The sequence below is a fragment of the Somniosus microcephalus genome, unplaced genomic scaffold (assembly GCF_052327205.1).
Source record: "Somniosus microcephalus isolate GS21.2 unplaced genomic scaffold, FLI_Smic_1.0 unresolved_chr2, whole genome shotgun sequence".
NCBI classification, from domain to species: domain Eukaryota; kingdom Metazoa; phylum Chordata; class Chondrichthyes; order Squaliformes; family Somniosidae; genus Somniosus; species Somniosus microcephalus.
The window spans coordinates 93,582,721-93,595,414 of record NW_028225180.1 but is presented as its reverse complement, the minus strand read 5'-3'; the positions used below and the strand labels follow the sequence as shown (position 1 = coordinate 93,595,414).

The 12,694-nt window shown below is 43.9% G+C and overlaps 1 protein-coding gene across 1 annotated transcript in view; it reads left to right on the top strand.

Annotated features, from left to right (window-relative positions):
• Window positions 1-506: 506 nt before the first annotated feature.
• Window positions 507-12,694, top strand: part of LOC147093043 (NACHT, LRR and PYD domains-containing protein 3-like) — a 28,041-nt gene continuing 15,853 nt past the window's right edge. Inside the window, 4 exon segments of the mRNA XM_085976368.1 lie at window positions 507-552; window positions 4,947-5,113; window positions 8,246-8,417; window positions 8,518-8,583. Coding sequence (XP_085832494.1) covers window positions 543-552; window positions 4,947-5,113; window positions 8,246-8,417; window positions 8,518-8,583 — 415 coding nt within the window. The 5' untranslated portion in view covers window positions 507-542.

The following is a 12,694-nucleotide window of genomic DNA, read 5'->3' as shown; positions in this document are numbered from 1 at the left end:
AATACATTCAAATAGAAACACCAACCAGGACACATCTCCATGAACACACAGAGAACGTCACTGCCCATAGAGACCAGAGGAATTACACCCAGCTGTATATTTTGTGTGTGGATAGATATCATATTCATAAATTACCGTAAGTTAATATCGAAACTTAACAAATCCAAAATATTAAACACAAATCTGTGTATTAAAATAGCACAATACCGACAAACTGTTTAAAACCAAGTGAAGAATCATTTAATACATCAATGATGACCCCGCTCCATATTTCCCTCCATAATATTCCCTACCTCAGAAACAAGGCTGGTTTTGTCCTGCACTCAAGAAATGTTCAATCCCAGAGCTAACAGCTGTTGTACTTATGGGGGAGGAGGGACTTCATATCATGATTGACAAGGCAAAGTTCTCATTCTTTTTATATTTCTGTATAACCCCCAATGAATAATATATTTATTGCAGAGCAGCACCGTCTAGGAACGTTTGACACCACCATGGCTCCAAACAGGGGAGAAGATTCAACATCATCATAAAGAAAAAGAATGGACACAGGTAGGTTCAGAAAATACTTTCAAATATAATTTCTGACCTGAAAATGGGTCCTGATCTTAAGCAAGAACTTGCAGCTTACACAGGAAGAGGGAACAGGACAGGAGCTCTGTAGAAAGGGGGAAGTGAGTGACCATCTAGAGAGGCATCACAGTCACAAGTGGCGGGAGCCCCTGAGTACTGGAACTGTCCAATAGATAGCTAGTATTGCGGACTGTATGGTGGATAGAGGCAGTGACTCAGACTCTTCTACAGCCCTGAGCAGGCCCCGAATGTTATGTTACCTCCCTGGTGCCAGACGGAAGAGCATCCTGGAACGCGTTGGACCACTTCTGGGAAGGGAAGGAGTGCAGAAAATATTAAGTGTCGGAACCATAAATACGTTTATAGAAGAAATATTAAGACTGAGGCCTTAGACTAAACCCAGGCAACATGGTAGTGATCTGCAGATTGTTTTGCACTGGGCCACTTAATCATATAATCTTTGTAAATTTGCGTCACGGAAAGAGGCCATTCAATCCATCATGTCTGTTCTGGCTGACAAAGAAATATCCAGGCTAATCCCACTTTCCAGCTCTTGATCTGTAGCCTTGGTGATGGCACTTCAAGTGCATATCCAAGCACTATTAGATTTTATGGGCGCTTTTGCCTCTACCACCCATTCAGGCAGTGAGTTCCTGACCTCCACCATCCTCTGGGTGAAAACGGTTCTCCTCAACTCCCCTCTAATCCTTCTATCAATTACTTTAAATCTATGCCCCCTGTTTTTTGAACTCTCTGTTAGTGGAAATAGGTCCTTCCTATCCACTCTATCTAGGACCCTCATAATTTTACACACCTCAATCTTGCCGTACTTGCCATAGAGGGAGTGCAACGAAGATTCACGAGATTGATTCCTGGGATGGCAGTACTGTCATATGAGAAGCGATTGAGTAAACTAAGCCTGTATTCTCTTGAATTCGGAAGAATGAGAGTGGATCTAATTGACGCATACTAAATTATTACTGGGCTTGATAGGGTGGATGCTGGGAAATTTTCCCCTTGGCTGCGGAGTCCAGAACCAGGCGCCACAGCCTCAGGAGAAAGTGTCGGCCATTCAGGGCTGAGATGAGAAGAAATTTCTCTACAAAGAGGGTGGTGACTTATTGAAATTCTCTACCCCAGAAGGCTGTCGAGGCTCAGTCATTGGGTATGTTCAAAACAGAAGTCAATAGAATTCTGACTAGTAAGGGCATCAAGGGATATGGCGAGAGGGCCGGTGAATGAAATTTAGGCAGAAGATCAGCCATGATCTCATTGAAAGGCGGAGCAGGCTCGAAGGGCCAAATGGCCTACTACTGCTCCCATTTCTTATGTTCTTATGTTTATTATCAGGTCTCCACTCAGGTTCTTCAGTTTCAAGGAAAACTACCCCAATCTTTCCTCATAGCTAACATTCTCCAGTCCTGGCAACATCCTCGTAAATCTGCTCTGTACCTTCATTACTGCAATCACATATTTCCTGTAAAGTGGTGACCAGAACTGTACACATTACTCCAGCTGTAGCAAGCTAGTATTTTACACAGCTCAAGCATAACCTCCCTTAAGGAGGGAAATAGGAGGCAGGTCAATGTGCAGAGGCAGGGCTGGAGCAGGAGGGCAGGGTTCACACTCTCGGGGCAGTACAGTGTGTTCAGAGAGAAGGGACGGCCGCGATCTGAACACACCAAAACAATAGTTTTATGAAATGGTGAATGGAGCAGTGGGACTGGTATCAGCTGATGTGACTGGAGGGTGGGAAGTATCCATTCTGAGATTGGAGAGCGGAATTATTAAAGCTGTTCGAGTTGAGCCAGAAGATTTATGATCTATTGTAAAGTTCTTAGCAGGAAATGATGAAGGAGGTTTTGGATTAGTCAGAGAAAGTTATTTGGTATTTAAAAAAATAAAGTGGGTCAACATCCAGTAAATTATAGTTAGTCTTGATTGTTGTGTCTGTGAATGTACAAATCATTCCAAAATCATTTGGAAAATCAGAAGCAGGAGAGATGTGATCTAGTATCTATAAGACAGGGTCTCAGTTGACACAGGACTCAGGGAATTGTTCTTGGTTCGAACATTTTGAGGGGAGAGAATAATAGTTGTCTATGCCCATATTAAGAAATGGTTCTATACGACCAATGGCGGACAGATAAATACCATGTGGTTCACCCAGCCTGTCCCATACAATTGCGATACATTGTGTATCACAATATATACACTGTCCACCCCACCCCAAACCATGTCATCTCCTGGGAGAGGCGGAAGGAGCAGGTAAAAACTCCAGCCAATTTGGGGGAAAAATCTGGAAAATTCCTCCCCAGCCCATCTGAGCGATCCAAACTAGTCCAGGAAATCACTCTGACCCGGAACTTCTTCCAGGTCCTACCTTTTGTAAGAGGAGGTCCCGGCCCCAGCCAGAACAGGTCCAGCTCTAGCTTGAAGGAAATCAGCAAATCGGGATACACCGCACGAGATAGCACCCTGTTACAGAGGTCCACTATTCTCTGGGAAAAGAAACATCTCCTGACATCTAACCTAGATCTGGCCTTATGCAACTTAAGTTTTGACGCCCTGGTCCTCCGTAACATATGTAATTGAAAAAACTGTCATCTGGAATACAACCTATCCCCTTTGTTATCTTTTAAAACTCAATCAGATCACCTCCAAGTCTCTGCTTCTCTAAAGTGTACATTCCCAACTCATTTAGCCTATCATGATAACTAAAATGCTATGACTGGGAAATAGTCTAGTGTCCCTCCTCTGCACCCCTTCCAAATCCTCAATATCATCCACCATATGAGGAGACCATAATTCCACACAGTATTCCAAGTGCGGCCTAATGAAAGTGTTGTACAAGGACAAAACAGTCTCCCTCGTTCTATAATCAAGTGTCCTATGGATACACACCAAAACCCTATTTTCTCAAGCTATCGCTTCATGGCATTGCTCATGTACCTTTAAGGATGTATGCACTCGAATGCCCAAATCGCTTTCAATCTCCATCTTCATTGATTTTCCCTAAAGTTGCTTCCTCGATCCTATTCACACCAAACTGCTGACCACTCAAATTCCTTTTCTTTCTCCCAGGTAAGCTGACATTGTTATTGGTTAACCCCCCTCAGGTACTGCCCCCCTTTCCCTCAAATCTGCCGTCATCACCCCCTCCTCAAAAAACAACTCTTGACCGCACCAACCTTCCAAACTAGTGCCCCATCTCCAACATCCCATTCCTCTCCAAAGTTCTTAAACGTGTTGTCCTCTCCCAAATCCGTACCAATCTTTCCCATAACTCCATGTTTGAATCCCTCCAATCAGATTTCCACCCCTGCCAGGGTATGGAAACAGCGCCCAAAGTCACAAATGACATCCTGTGTGACTCTGACAAAGTTAAACTAGCCCTCCTCATCCTTCTATACTTGTCTGCAGCCTTTGACACGTTTGAACACTCTATCCCCCTCCAACAACTCTCCGCCATCCAGCTGGGTGAGACTGCACTCGATTGGATCCAATCTTACCTACGTAGTCAGCGAAGCACGAGCAATGGCTTCTCTTCCCACTCCCGCATTGTTACCACTGGTGTTTCTCCAAGGTCTATCCTTAGGCTCGTCCTAGTACTCATCAACATGCTGCCCCTTGGCGACATCATATGAAATCACAGCATCAGTTTCCACATGTACGCTGATGACACACAGCTCTACCTCACCATCAATTCTCTCGACCACTCCGCAGTCTCTAAATTTTCAGACTGCTTGTCCGACATTCAGTAATGGATGAGCAGAAATGTTCTCCAATTAAATATTTGGAAGATCAAAGCATTTGTTTTCTGTCCCTGCCACAAACTCAGTTCCCTAGCCACTGACTCCATCCCACTCTGTAAGATCTGTCTGAGGCTGAACCATACTGTTCCCAACCTCTGTGTCACATTTGACCCTGAAATGAGCTTCCCAACACATATCCGCAGCATAATTGAGACCACATATTCCACCTCCGTAGCATCGCCCCTCTCCACCCTTGCCTCGGCTCTTCCACTGCTGAAACCTTCTTCCATGCATTTGTTATCTCTAGACGTGACTATCCTGGCTGTTCTAACCTACATAAACTTGTGGTCATCCAAAAATCGGCTGCCCGTGTCCTAACTCGTACAAAGTCCCGTTCAGCCATCACCCCTGTGCTCACTGACCTACAATGGAACCTCCATCGTAGCCGCTTCAACAATATACGCGTGCCGCCCGCTCCCTCTAGAAATACAAGTCGTATTTGACAAATTTGCAATACTTGTTCTTAAGAAGTGACTATACAGGTCGATGGAATGTTGCATGTGCGATGTATATGTGTTTTCAGAAGGTGTTTGATAATGTGGCCATTTCTGTTCACAGATGCGAACTCGACAATCAGAGAGTTCTTGGCAAAATGCGATGATTACCAGCTGTTCCAGTTGACGAAATTCTACGGGAACAGACTGGAACAGGCAGTTCAAGAGGGTGTGGAGGGGGTCGGTCTCTTTTTTACAGGCGAGGACCATTTCAGTGGACAAGAGTATCAAGTAAGTGAGAGGGACACTGAATGAGGTTGGATTATTCTAACATCATAGAATTGACAGAATGTCCTAACAGAGGAACAAAGGAATTACTAGATGAGACAAGACCAAGTTTTAATTAAGCCCCCTTCTACCATCCTGGTAGACAAGTGCTACAACGATAATGGAGTTGTTAGCTAATCGATCTCTATCGATTAGTCTGCAACAGACACAGACATGAGGTGAGGAAACCCCCAGTGGTGGAGAGCTTTGGGGACAACTGAACCAAATACACATGTTCATCTCAACCATGCTGCCCTTACCACATGTAATATCTCAAATTACTCATATACTACATCCCAAAATGATATTTTCAGAAATAAATCTATCTAATTTGCCCTTTAATGAATCAATAAAAACTGCTTCCTCCATTTCCCTCGGGAGCCTGTTCCCCAGATTGAGCAATCACTCACTGAATTATTGTTCCCACAGAGTAGTTTTGAATTTACCCTCCTTCAAGCACAGGCCATGTGTGCTGTCTCTAGTATATTGGACAAAGTGAAACAGCAATAATATCACCTCTCGACCTTCACTTTTCCAGTGAGAACATGTCCAATTTATTCAAAAGCTCCTCCTAATCCAATCCCTCCACCCTGTAAATCACTCTGGTTGATCTCTTCAAAAGTTGTGACAATCTTTTTTATTGAGGCAAGCAGAACTGTGCACAGTATTCGAAGTGTGAACAGACAAATGATTTATATAGTAGCGGGATTATCTCAAAAATCGATTTACTTTCCTCACTGCACTGAGAATTGTTTCAATATCAAGTCTTGAAATCGTAGAAAATTACAGAATAACAACCGGCAAAGTAGGAAATAAATACATCAAACGGCAAATATTGTGCATCTGAAACAATGATGCGAAGTGCTGAAAATATCCAGCGGATCCATCAGTTTCTGTACAAAGGACAGGGGTATAACTCTTGTGTGGATTGAAAACAAAGGGAAACCATTTTAGTAGGGAAAAGGAGAGCCAAGAGACAACATACAGGAGTTAGAGTTAACAGATTTGGGAGGTGCTGCCAAAGAAGCCTTGTGAGTTGCTGCAGTGCATCTTGTAGATGGTACACTCTGCAGCCATGGTGTGCCGGTGGTGGAGGTGTTGAATGTTTAACGTGGTGGATGGGGGGCCAATGAAGCGGGCTGCTTTGTCCTGGTTGTTGTCGAGCTTATTGGATGTTGTTCCAGCAGCATTCGTCCACTCAAATGGAGAGTATTCCATCACACTCCTGAATTGTGCCTTGTAGATGGTGGAAAGGCTTTGGACAGTAATCAGTTGAGCCAGGCGCAGCAGCATACCTAGCCTCTGACCTGTTCTTGCTGCCACACAATTTATGTCGCTGGTCCATTTACATTTCTGGTCAATGGTGACCTCCAGGATGTTGTTGGTGGGGGATTATGCGATGGTAATACCGTTGAATATCAAGGGACGGTCATTAGGTCTCACTTGTTGGAGATAGTTATTGTCTGGCACTCGTGTGGCGCGAATGTTAGCAGCCACTTCTCAGTTCAAGCCTAAATTCCGGCCTTGTCTTGCTCTAGGCGGGCATGGACTGCTTCATTATCTGGGGAGTTGTGAATGGAACTGAACACTGTACAATCATCAGCGAACATCCCCATTTGTGACCTTATGTTGGAAGGAATGTCATTGATGAAGCAGCTGAACATGTTTGGACCTAGGACACTGTCCTGAGGAAATCCTGCAGCGATGTTGTGGGGCTGTGATGATTGACCTCCAACAACCACAACCATCTTCCTTTGAACTATGTATGACTCCAGCCAATGGAGAGTTTCACCGATTCCCATTGACTTCAATTAATAGTAATTGGTGGATTTCTGTTCCATTTTAGATACAGATAGAATGACGGAGAGGTGAAATATTAATAGCTGCACAATTTTATATTATTTTCCAGTTTAGATTGTATGATTCTTTGTGATCCTGTTATTTCTTTAGTTTGAAATTTCCTCCAGTTCAACACTGGAAAGATTGAAGCCATCGTATTCTAACCCCAGCACCAACCCCTTATCCATGCCACTCGATCCCCAGCAATGTCTGAGGCTGAAACAGATAGTCCACAATCTCCTTGTCGAGCCTGGAACTGTAATCCCAACACCAAATACTCTCCATCACAAAGATCACAGACTATCTCCGTAACATTGCCAATCTCTCCCACTGCCTCAGCCTGCTGAACACTCATCCATGCCTTTGTCAAGTCCAGACTCGAGTATTCCAATGCTCCCCTGTCTGGCCTCCCCCCTTCCACCCTCTGTAATCTTCAGCTGGTCCAAAATTCTGCTGCCTGTACCCTGTCCCTCCCCGGGTCCCGCTCCGATATCATATGTGTGCTCACTCACACATTGCGGCTCCTGGTTCTAGAATTCTTCCAATTTAAAATTCCCATCCTTCTGTTTAAATCCCTTCATAGCTTCGCCCCTCACTAACTCTTTAACTCACTCCAGGCCTACAACCGTCCCGTGCCATTTGGAATTCTCTGTTCCTCTGACTTTAGCCTCTTGTGCATCCTCTTCCTTTACAGCAACACTGGAGGTCGAGCGTTCAGTTGTCTTAAGACCTACGCTCTGGAATTCACTCCATAAGCCTCTACACTTCCCTCAACTCCTTAAAACTTACCTTTGCTCTCGATCTGTGTCACCTCTACCAGTATATCTTACTTTGGCTCAGCTCCATTGTCTAATTTCGACTCTGAACCCCCATAAATCCGAAGTGTAACAGCAGGAAGGATGTGTTTGAAGCTAGTGTATCTTATTGTCAGTTAGTAATCGGATGTCATGTTGGAAACTGAGGGACAGAGAAAACTAATCGAATTTAAACTAGTGCAGATTGTCAGTGATTCCTCACTCTCCTAGAAATATATTCCTGATTTCTGTTTTAGTTTTATCTCATACAATGGCCGTGAAGGAGGGAATCATGATGTTTACAGAATATTCAGTTCTTGTTGAGAATGGATCAGTACCCGGCCCAGTGACGTCTTTCTGTGCTCAAATAATAATCCCATCGCAAAAGCAGATCCTTTCCTTCACAATCTCAGTGTTTGTCATTTACTCCAATCCTCAATATATGCATTATTATTCTTTACAGAAAGTCACTGAGCTTGCAGAGAAGGGAACCCGGGCAGACAGTTCCAAACTTCTCCTAAATCTGGTGATGGAGAAAGGCTTTCGGGCCCAAAGGGTGATGTGGGAATCCTTTGTGAAAATGCGCCACAGGTTACCAAAGTTGAACAAAATACTGAAAGAAATTCAGGAACGTGGTGTGCAGAAATCACACCTGGAATTCAATATCAGATTTAAGCAATTCTGATTTTACCATAATATTACACGCATCTGATAAAAGTTAATTGATTTAAACAGGTTCTGATCCATTTGCTTACCTGAACATCGCACGAGGTTTATCCGAAGTTCCCAGTCACTTGAAAGGTAAGTGAGGAAATGGATATTTCAAACAGTTTATTTCACTCCTGAGAATCTGAATGTTTGAATGCAGCCGTTTGTTTCGAGATTGTCAGAATCCGGGAATCAGAAGTTCACAGGCTGGGGAAACAATTGAACTTATTTTGTATTTGTGCTTAATGGTCAAATGTTCTGCTTAAATTTAAGTTCCAATGCCCTGCGATTTTGGAATAATTGGTAAATTTGCAAGTGTTGTATCCAACTCGTTAATCCAGCTATGTACATAACTGCAGGATCTCGATATACTGTGAAATCGCTCACACTCCTGGCAGGGCCATAAGAACATAGGAAATGTGAGCTGGAGTAGGCCATTGGCCCTTCGAGCCTGCTCAGCCATTGAACAAGATCATGGCTGATTGTTTACCTCATCTCCATCTTGCCACACGAGCCCCATAACTCTTAATTCACTTAGTTCCCAAACAATTGTCGACCTCAGTGACTGAGCATCTATAGTTCTCTTGGATAGAGAGTTCCAAAGATTCGCCACCCTCTGAGTGAAGAAATGTCTCCTCATCTCAGTACTAAACCGCCGACCCCTTATGCTGAGACTGTGACACCGTGTTCTAGATTCCCCAGCCAGGGGAATCATTTTCCAAGCATTGACCCTGTCAAGCCGCTTAAGAACTTTATATATTTCAATTAGATCACATCACATCCTTCTAAACTCAAGAGACTATAGGCCCAGTTTACTAAATCTCTCCTCATAGAGCAATCCCCTCATCCCAGGAAACAGGCTACTGAACCTTCGTTGCACACTCTGTAATGCTTGTATGTCTTTTCATCGCTAAGGAGAACATAACTATACACAGTGCTCCAGGTGTGGCCTCACCAATGTCCTGTCTAATTGTAGTAAGACTTCTTTACTCTTATATTTTAATCCCTTTGTAACTAAAGCTAACATCATTTGCGTTCTTAAATGCTTGCTGTACCTGCCTGTTAACTTTCTGTGATACATTTAAAGGACACAAAAATACCTATGAATGAACAGATTTCCCAGTCTCACCATTCAAAAATAGTCAGCTTTTTTGTTGCTCTGACATAAAGGGATAACTTCACACTTCCACACATTTTATTCCGTTTGCCAGGTTCTTGCACACTCAGTCAACCTACTCTATATCTAACTGCAACCACTTTGCATTCTCCTCACAGCCTACTTCCGCATCTAACTTTGTGTCATCAGCAAACGTGGATACGGTACACTCCATCCTATCAAATAAGTCATAGATACAGATTGTGAATAGCTGAGGCTCGAGAACTGAGACATGCGGTGCCACGTTAGTTACAGCCTGCCAACCCAAGAAGTTCCTGCTTATTCCTAATCTCTGTTTTCTGTCCATTAATCAATCCTCAATCCATGCTAATATATTACCCCCAATCCCATGAGTCCTAATTTTGTGTTATAAACTCTTGTGTGGCAACTTATCGAATCCCTTTTGAAAATCCAAATAGAAAGGTGGTAAACATAAAAGGGAACCCAAAAATATTCTACAATCATGTAAACAGTAAGCGGGTAGTAAGAGGTGGGGTGGGGCCTATTAGAGAAAAAGGAGGAGATATGTGCTTAGCAGTGCAGGGCAAGGCCAGAATACTCAATGAGTACTTTGTATCGGTGTTTACTAAGGGGGTGAATGCTGACATAATATCGGTAGTAGTGGAAAAGGTAGAAGCAATGGAAGGGGTGAAAATTGATGGACAGGATGTACTGGAAAGGCTAGGTATACTTAGAGTGGACAAGTCGTCTGGTCCAGATGGTTTGCATCCCAGGTTGCTAAGGAGATTTGAGGAGAAGGTAGCGGGAGTGCTTGCCATAACTTTCCAATCTTCCCTAGATGCAGGGGAGGTGCCTGAGGATTTGAAATTGGCAAAAGTGACACCATTGTTCAAGAAAGGGTGTAAGAACAATCCTAGTAACTTCAGGCCGGTCAGTTTAACATCAGTGGTGGGTAAAGTTTTAGAAACAATAATTAAGGAAAAAATTAAAGGGCACTTGGAGAGGTTTAAGATAATTAAAGAGAGCCAACACGGATTTGTAAAATGCTAATCTTGTTTGAGTAATCTAATTGAATTGGTTGATGAAATAACAGAGATGATTGATGTAGGGAATGAAATGCATGTTGTCTACATGCATTTGACAAAGTATAACATAGAAGGCCGGTTAACAAAATTGCAGCTCTTGGAATAGTGTGAGTCAGTGGCTGCTTAGATAAGGAATTTAATTAAGGCCAGGAAACGGCGAGTTTTGGTAAATGGCTGTTTTTCAAATTGAAGGATGGTAGACAGTGGTGTTCCCCAAGAATCAGTACTGGCGTCACTGCTTTTTTTTATACATCCATAAATGACCTGGATATTGAAATATTTCATTTCTAAGTTTGCCGATGACAACCAACTTGGGGGTGCGGCAAACAGTGATGATGATATCAATCTACTGCAACAGGACTTAGAAAGTCTAGCAGAATAATCAGACATTTACAGCAAGGTAAGAGCCTGAGAGCGGGAGCAGTCAAACAACAACAACTGCAAAACCACTAAAGTGACGTCGCAACCAGGGAAGGAGCAAAGTGCTAAGTAGGACCTGGTGAGTACTTCTACCGTCCAGACGTAAAAGTCAAAGTATGGTCGCTAGTTTCGAGTAAGTATTGATTAAAGTGAAGTAAGGTCCCTAGTGTATTTAATATTCTTTAATTTAAAGGAAGTAAGAGGAGTAAATTAAGTATAGGACATGGTAGGGCAGCTCGGCTGCATGTAGGGCTCCTACTGTGCTATGTGGAAAGTCAGGATCACTTTAGGTGTCCAGGGTGAACACATCTGCAGGAAGTGTCTCCAGCTGAAGCTATTGGAAATCCGCGCTTCGCAGCGGGAGCTGCGGCTGGAGTCATTGTGGAGCACCCAGAAAGCTCAGATACACTTGGGTAGTGCGTTTAACGAGGTGGTCACACCGCAGGTAAAGAGTACACAGGCAGACAGGAAATGGGTGACTGCCAGACAGAGTAAAAGAACTAGGAAGGTAGTGCAGGAGTCCTCTGGGTGCATCTGGCTCTCTGACAGAATTTTAATTCTGGATACTGATGGGGGAGATGGTTTCGCAGGGGAATGCAGCAAGAGCCAATTCCGTGGCACTACGAGTGGCTCAGCTGCACAGCAGAGGAGGAAAAAGTGTGGGAGGGCAATAGTTATAGGGGATTCTATCGTAAAGGGAACAGATATACGTTTCTGTGGCCGCAGACTTGACTCCAGGATGGTATGTTGCCTCCCTGGTGCCAGTGTCACGAATGTCACTGAACAGCTGCAGGACATTCTGAAGGGGGAGGGCGAACAGTCAGAGGTCATGGTTCACATTGGAACCAACGACATAGGTAGAAAGAGGGATGAGGTCCTGCAACAAGAATTTATGGAGCTAGGTAGCAGATTAAAAAGCAGGACCTCAAAGCTTGTACTCTCTGGATTACACCCGGTGCCACATGCTAGTGAGAATAGGAATAAGGGGACAGAGCAGATGAATGCATGGCAAAAGAGTTGAGGCAGGAGGGAGGCCTTTAGATTCCTGGGTAACTGGGTCTGCTTCTGGGGTAGGTGGGACCTGTACAAGTCGGACGGGTTTCACCTGAACCAAAACGGGACCACCATCCTTGTGGGAAGGTTTTCTGGTACTGTTGGGGGCGGTGGGTTAAATTAACTTGGCAGAGGATGGGATACGGAGTGAAGCTATAGAAGGGGGTGATGCACAGCCAAATATAGAGGAAAAAACAAGTCAGCCTGCAAGGCAGAGCAAACATGTAATGGCACAATGGAGTATGGCATGGCTGGATGGCATTTATTTTAATGCAAGGAGTCTTGCGATTAAGGCAGATGAATTGAAGGTGTTGATGAACACATGGGAGTATGATATTGTTGCTATCACAGAAACATGGTGGAGGGAGGGGCAGGACTGGCAGCTCAATATTCCGGGGTATAGAAGCTTTAGGCGTGAGAGAGGGCGATGTAAAAGAGGATGGAGTGTTGCAATATTAATCAAGGGGTCAATTATGGCTGTAAGGAGGGATGATATCTTAACAGGTCCCTCTAATGAGGCCATATGGGT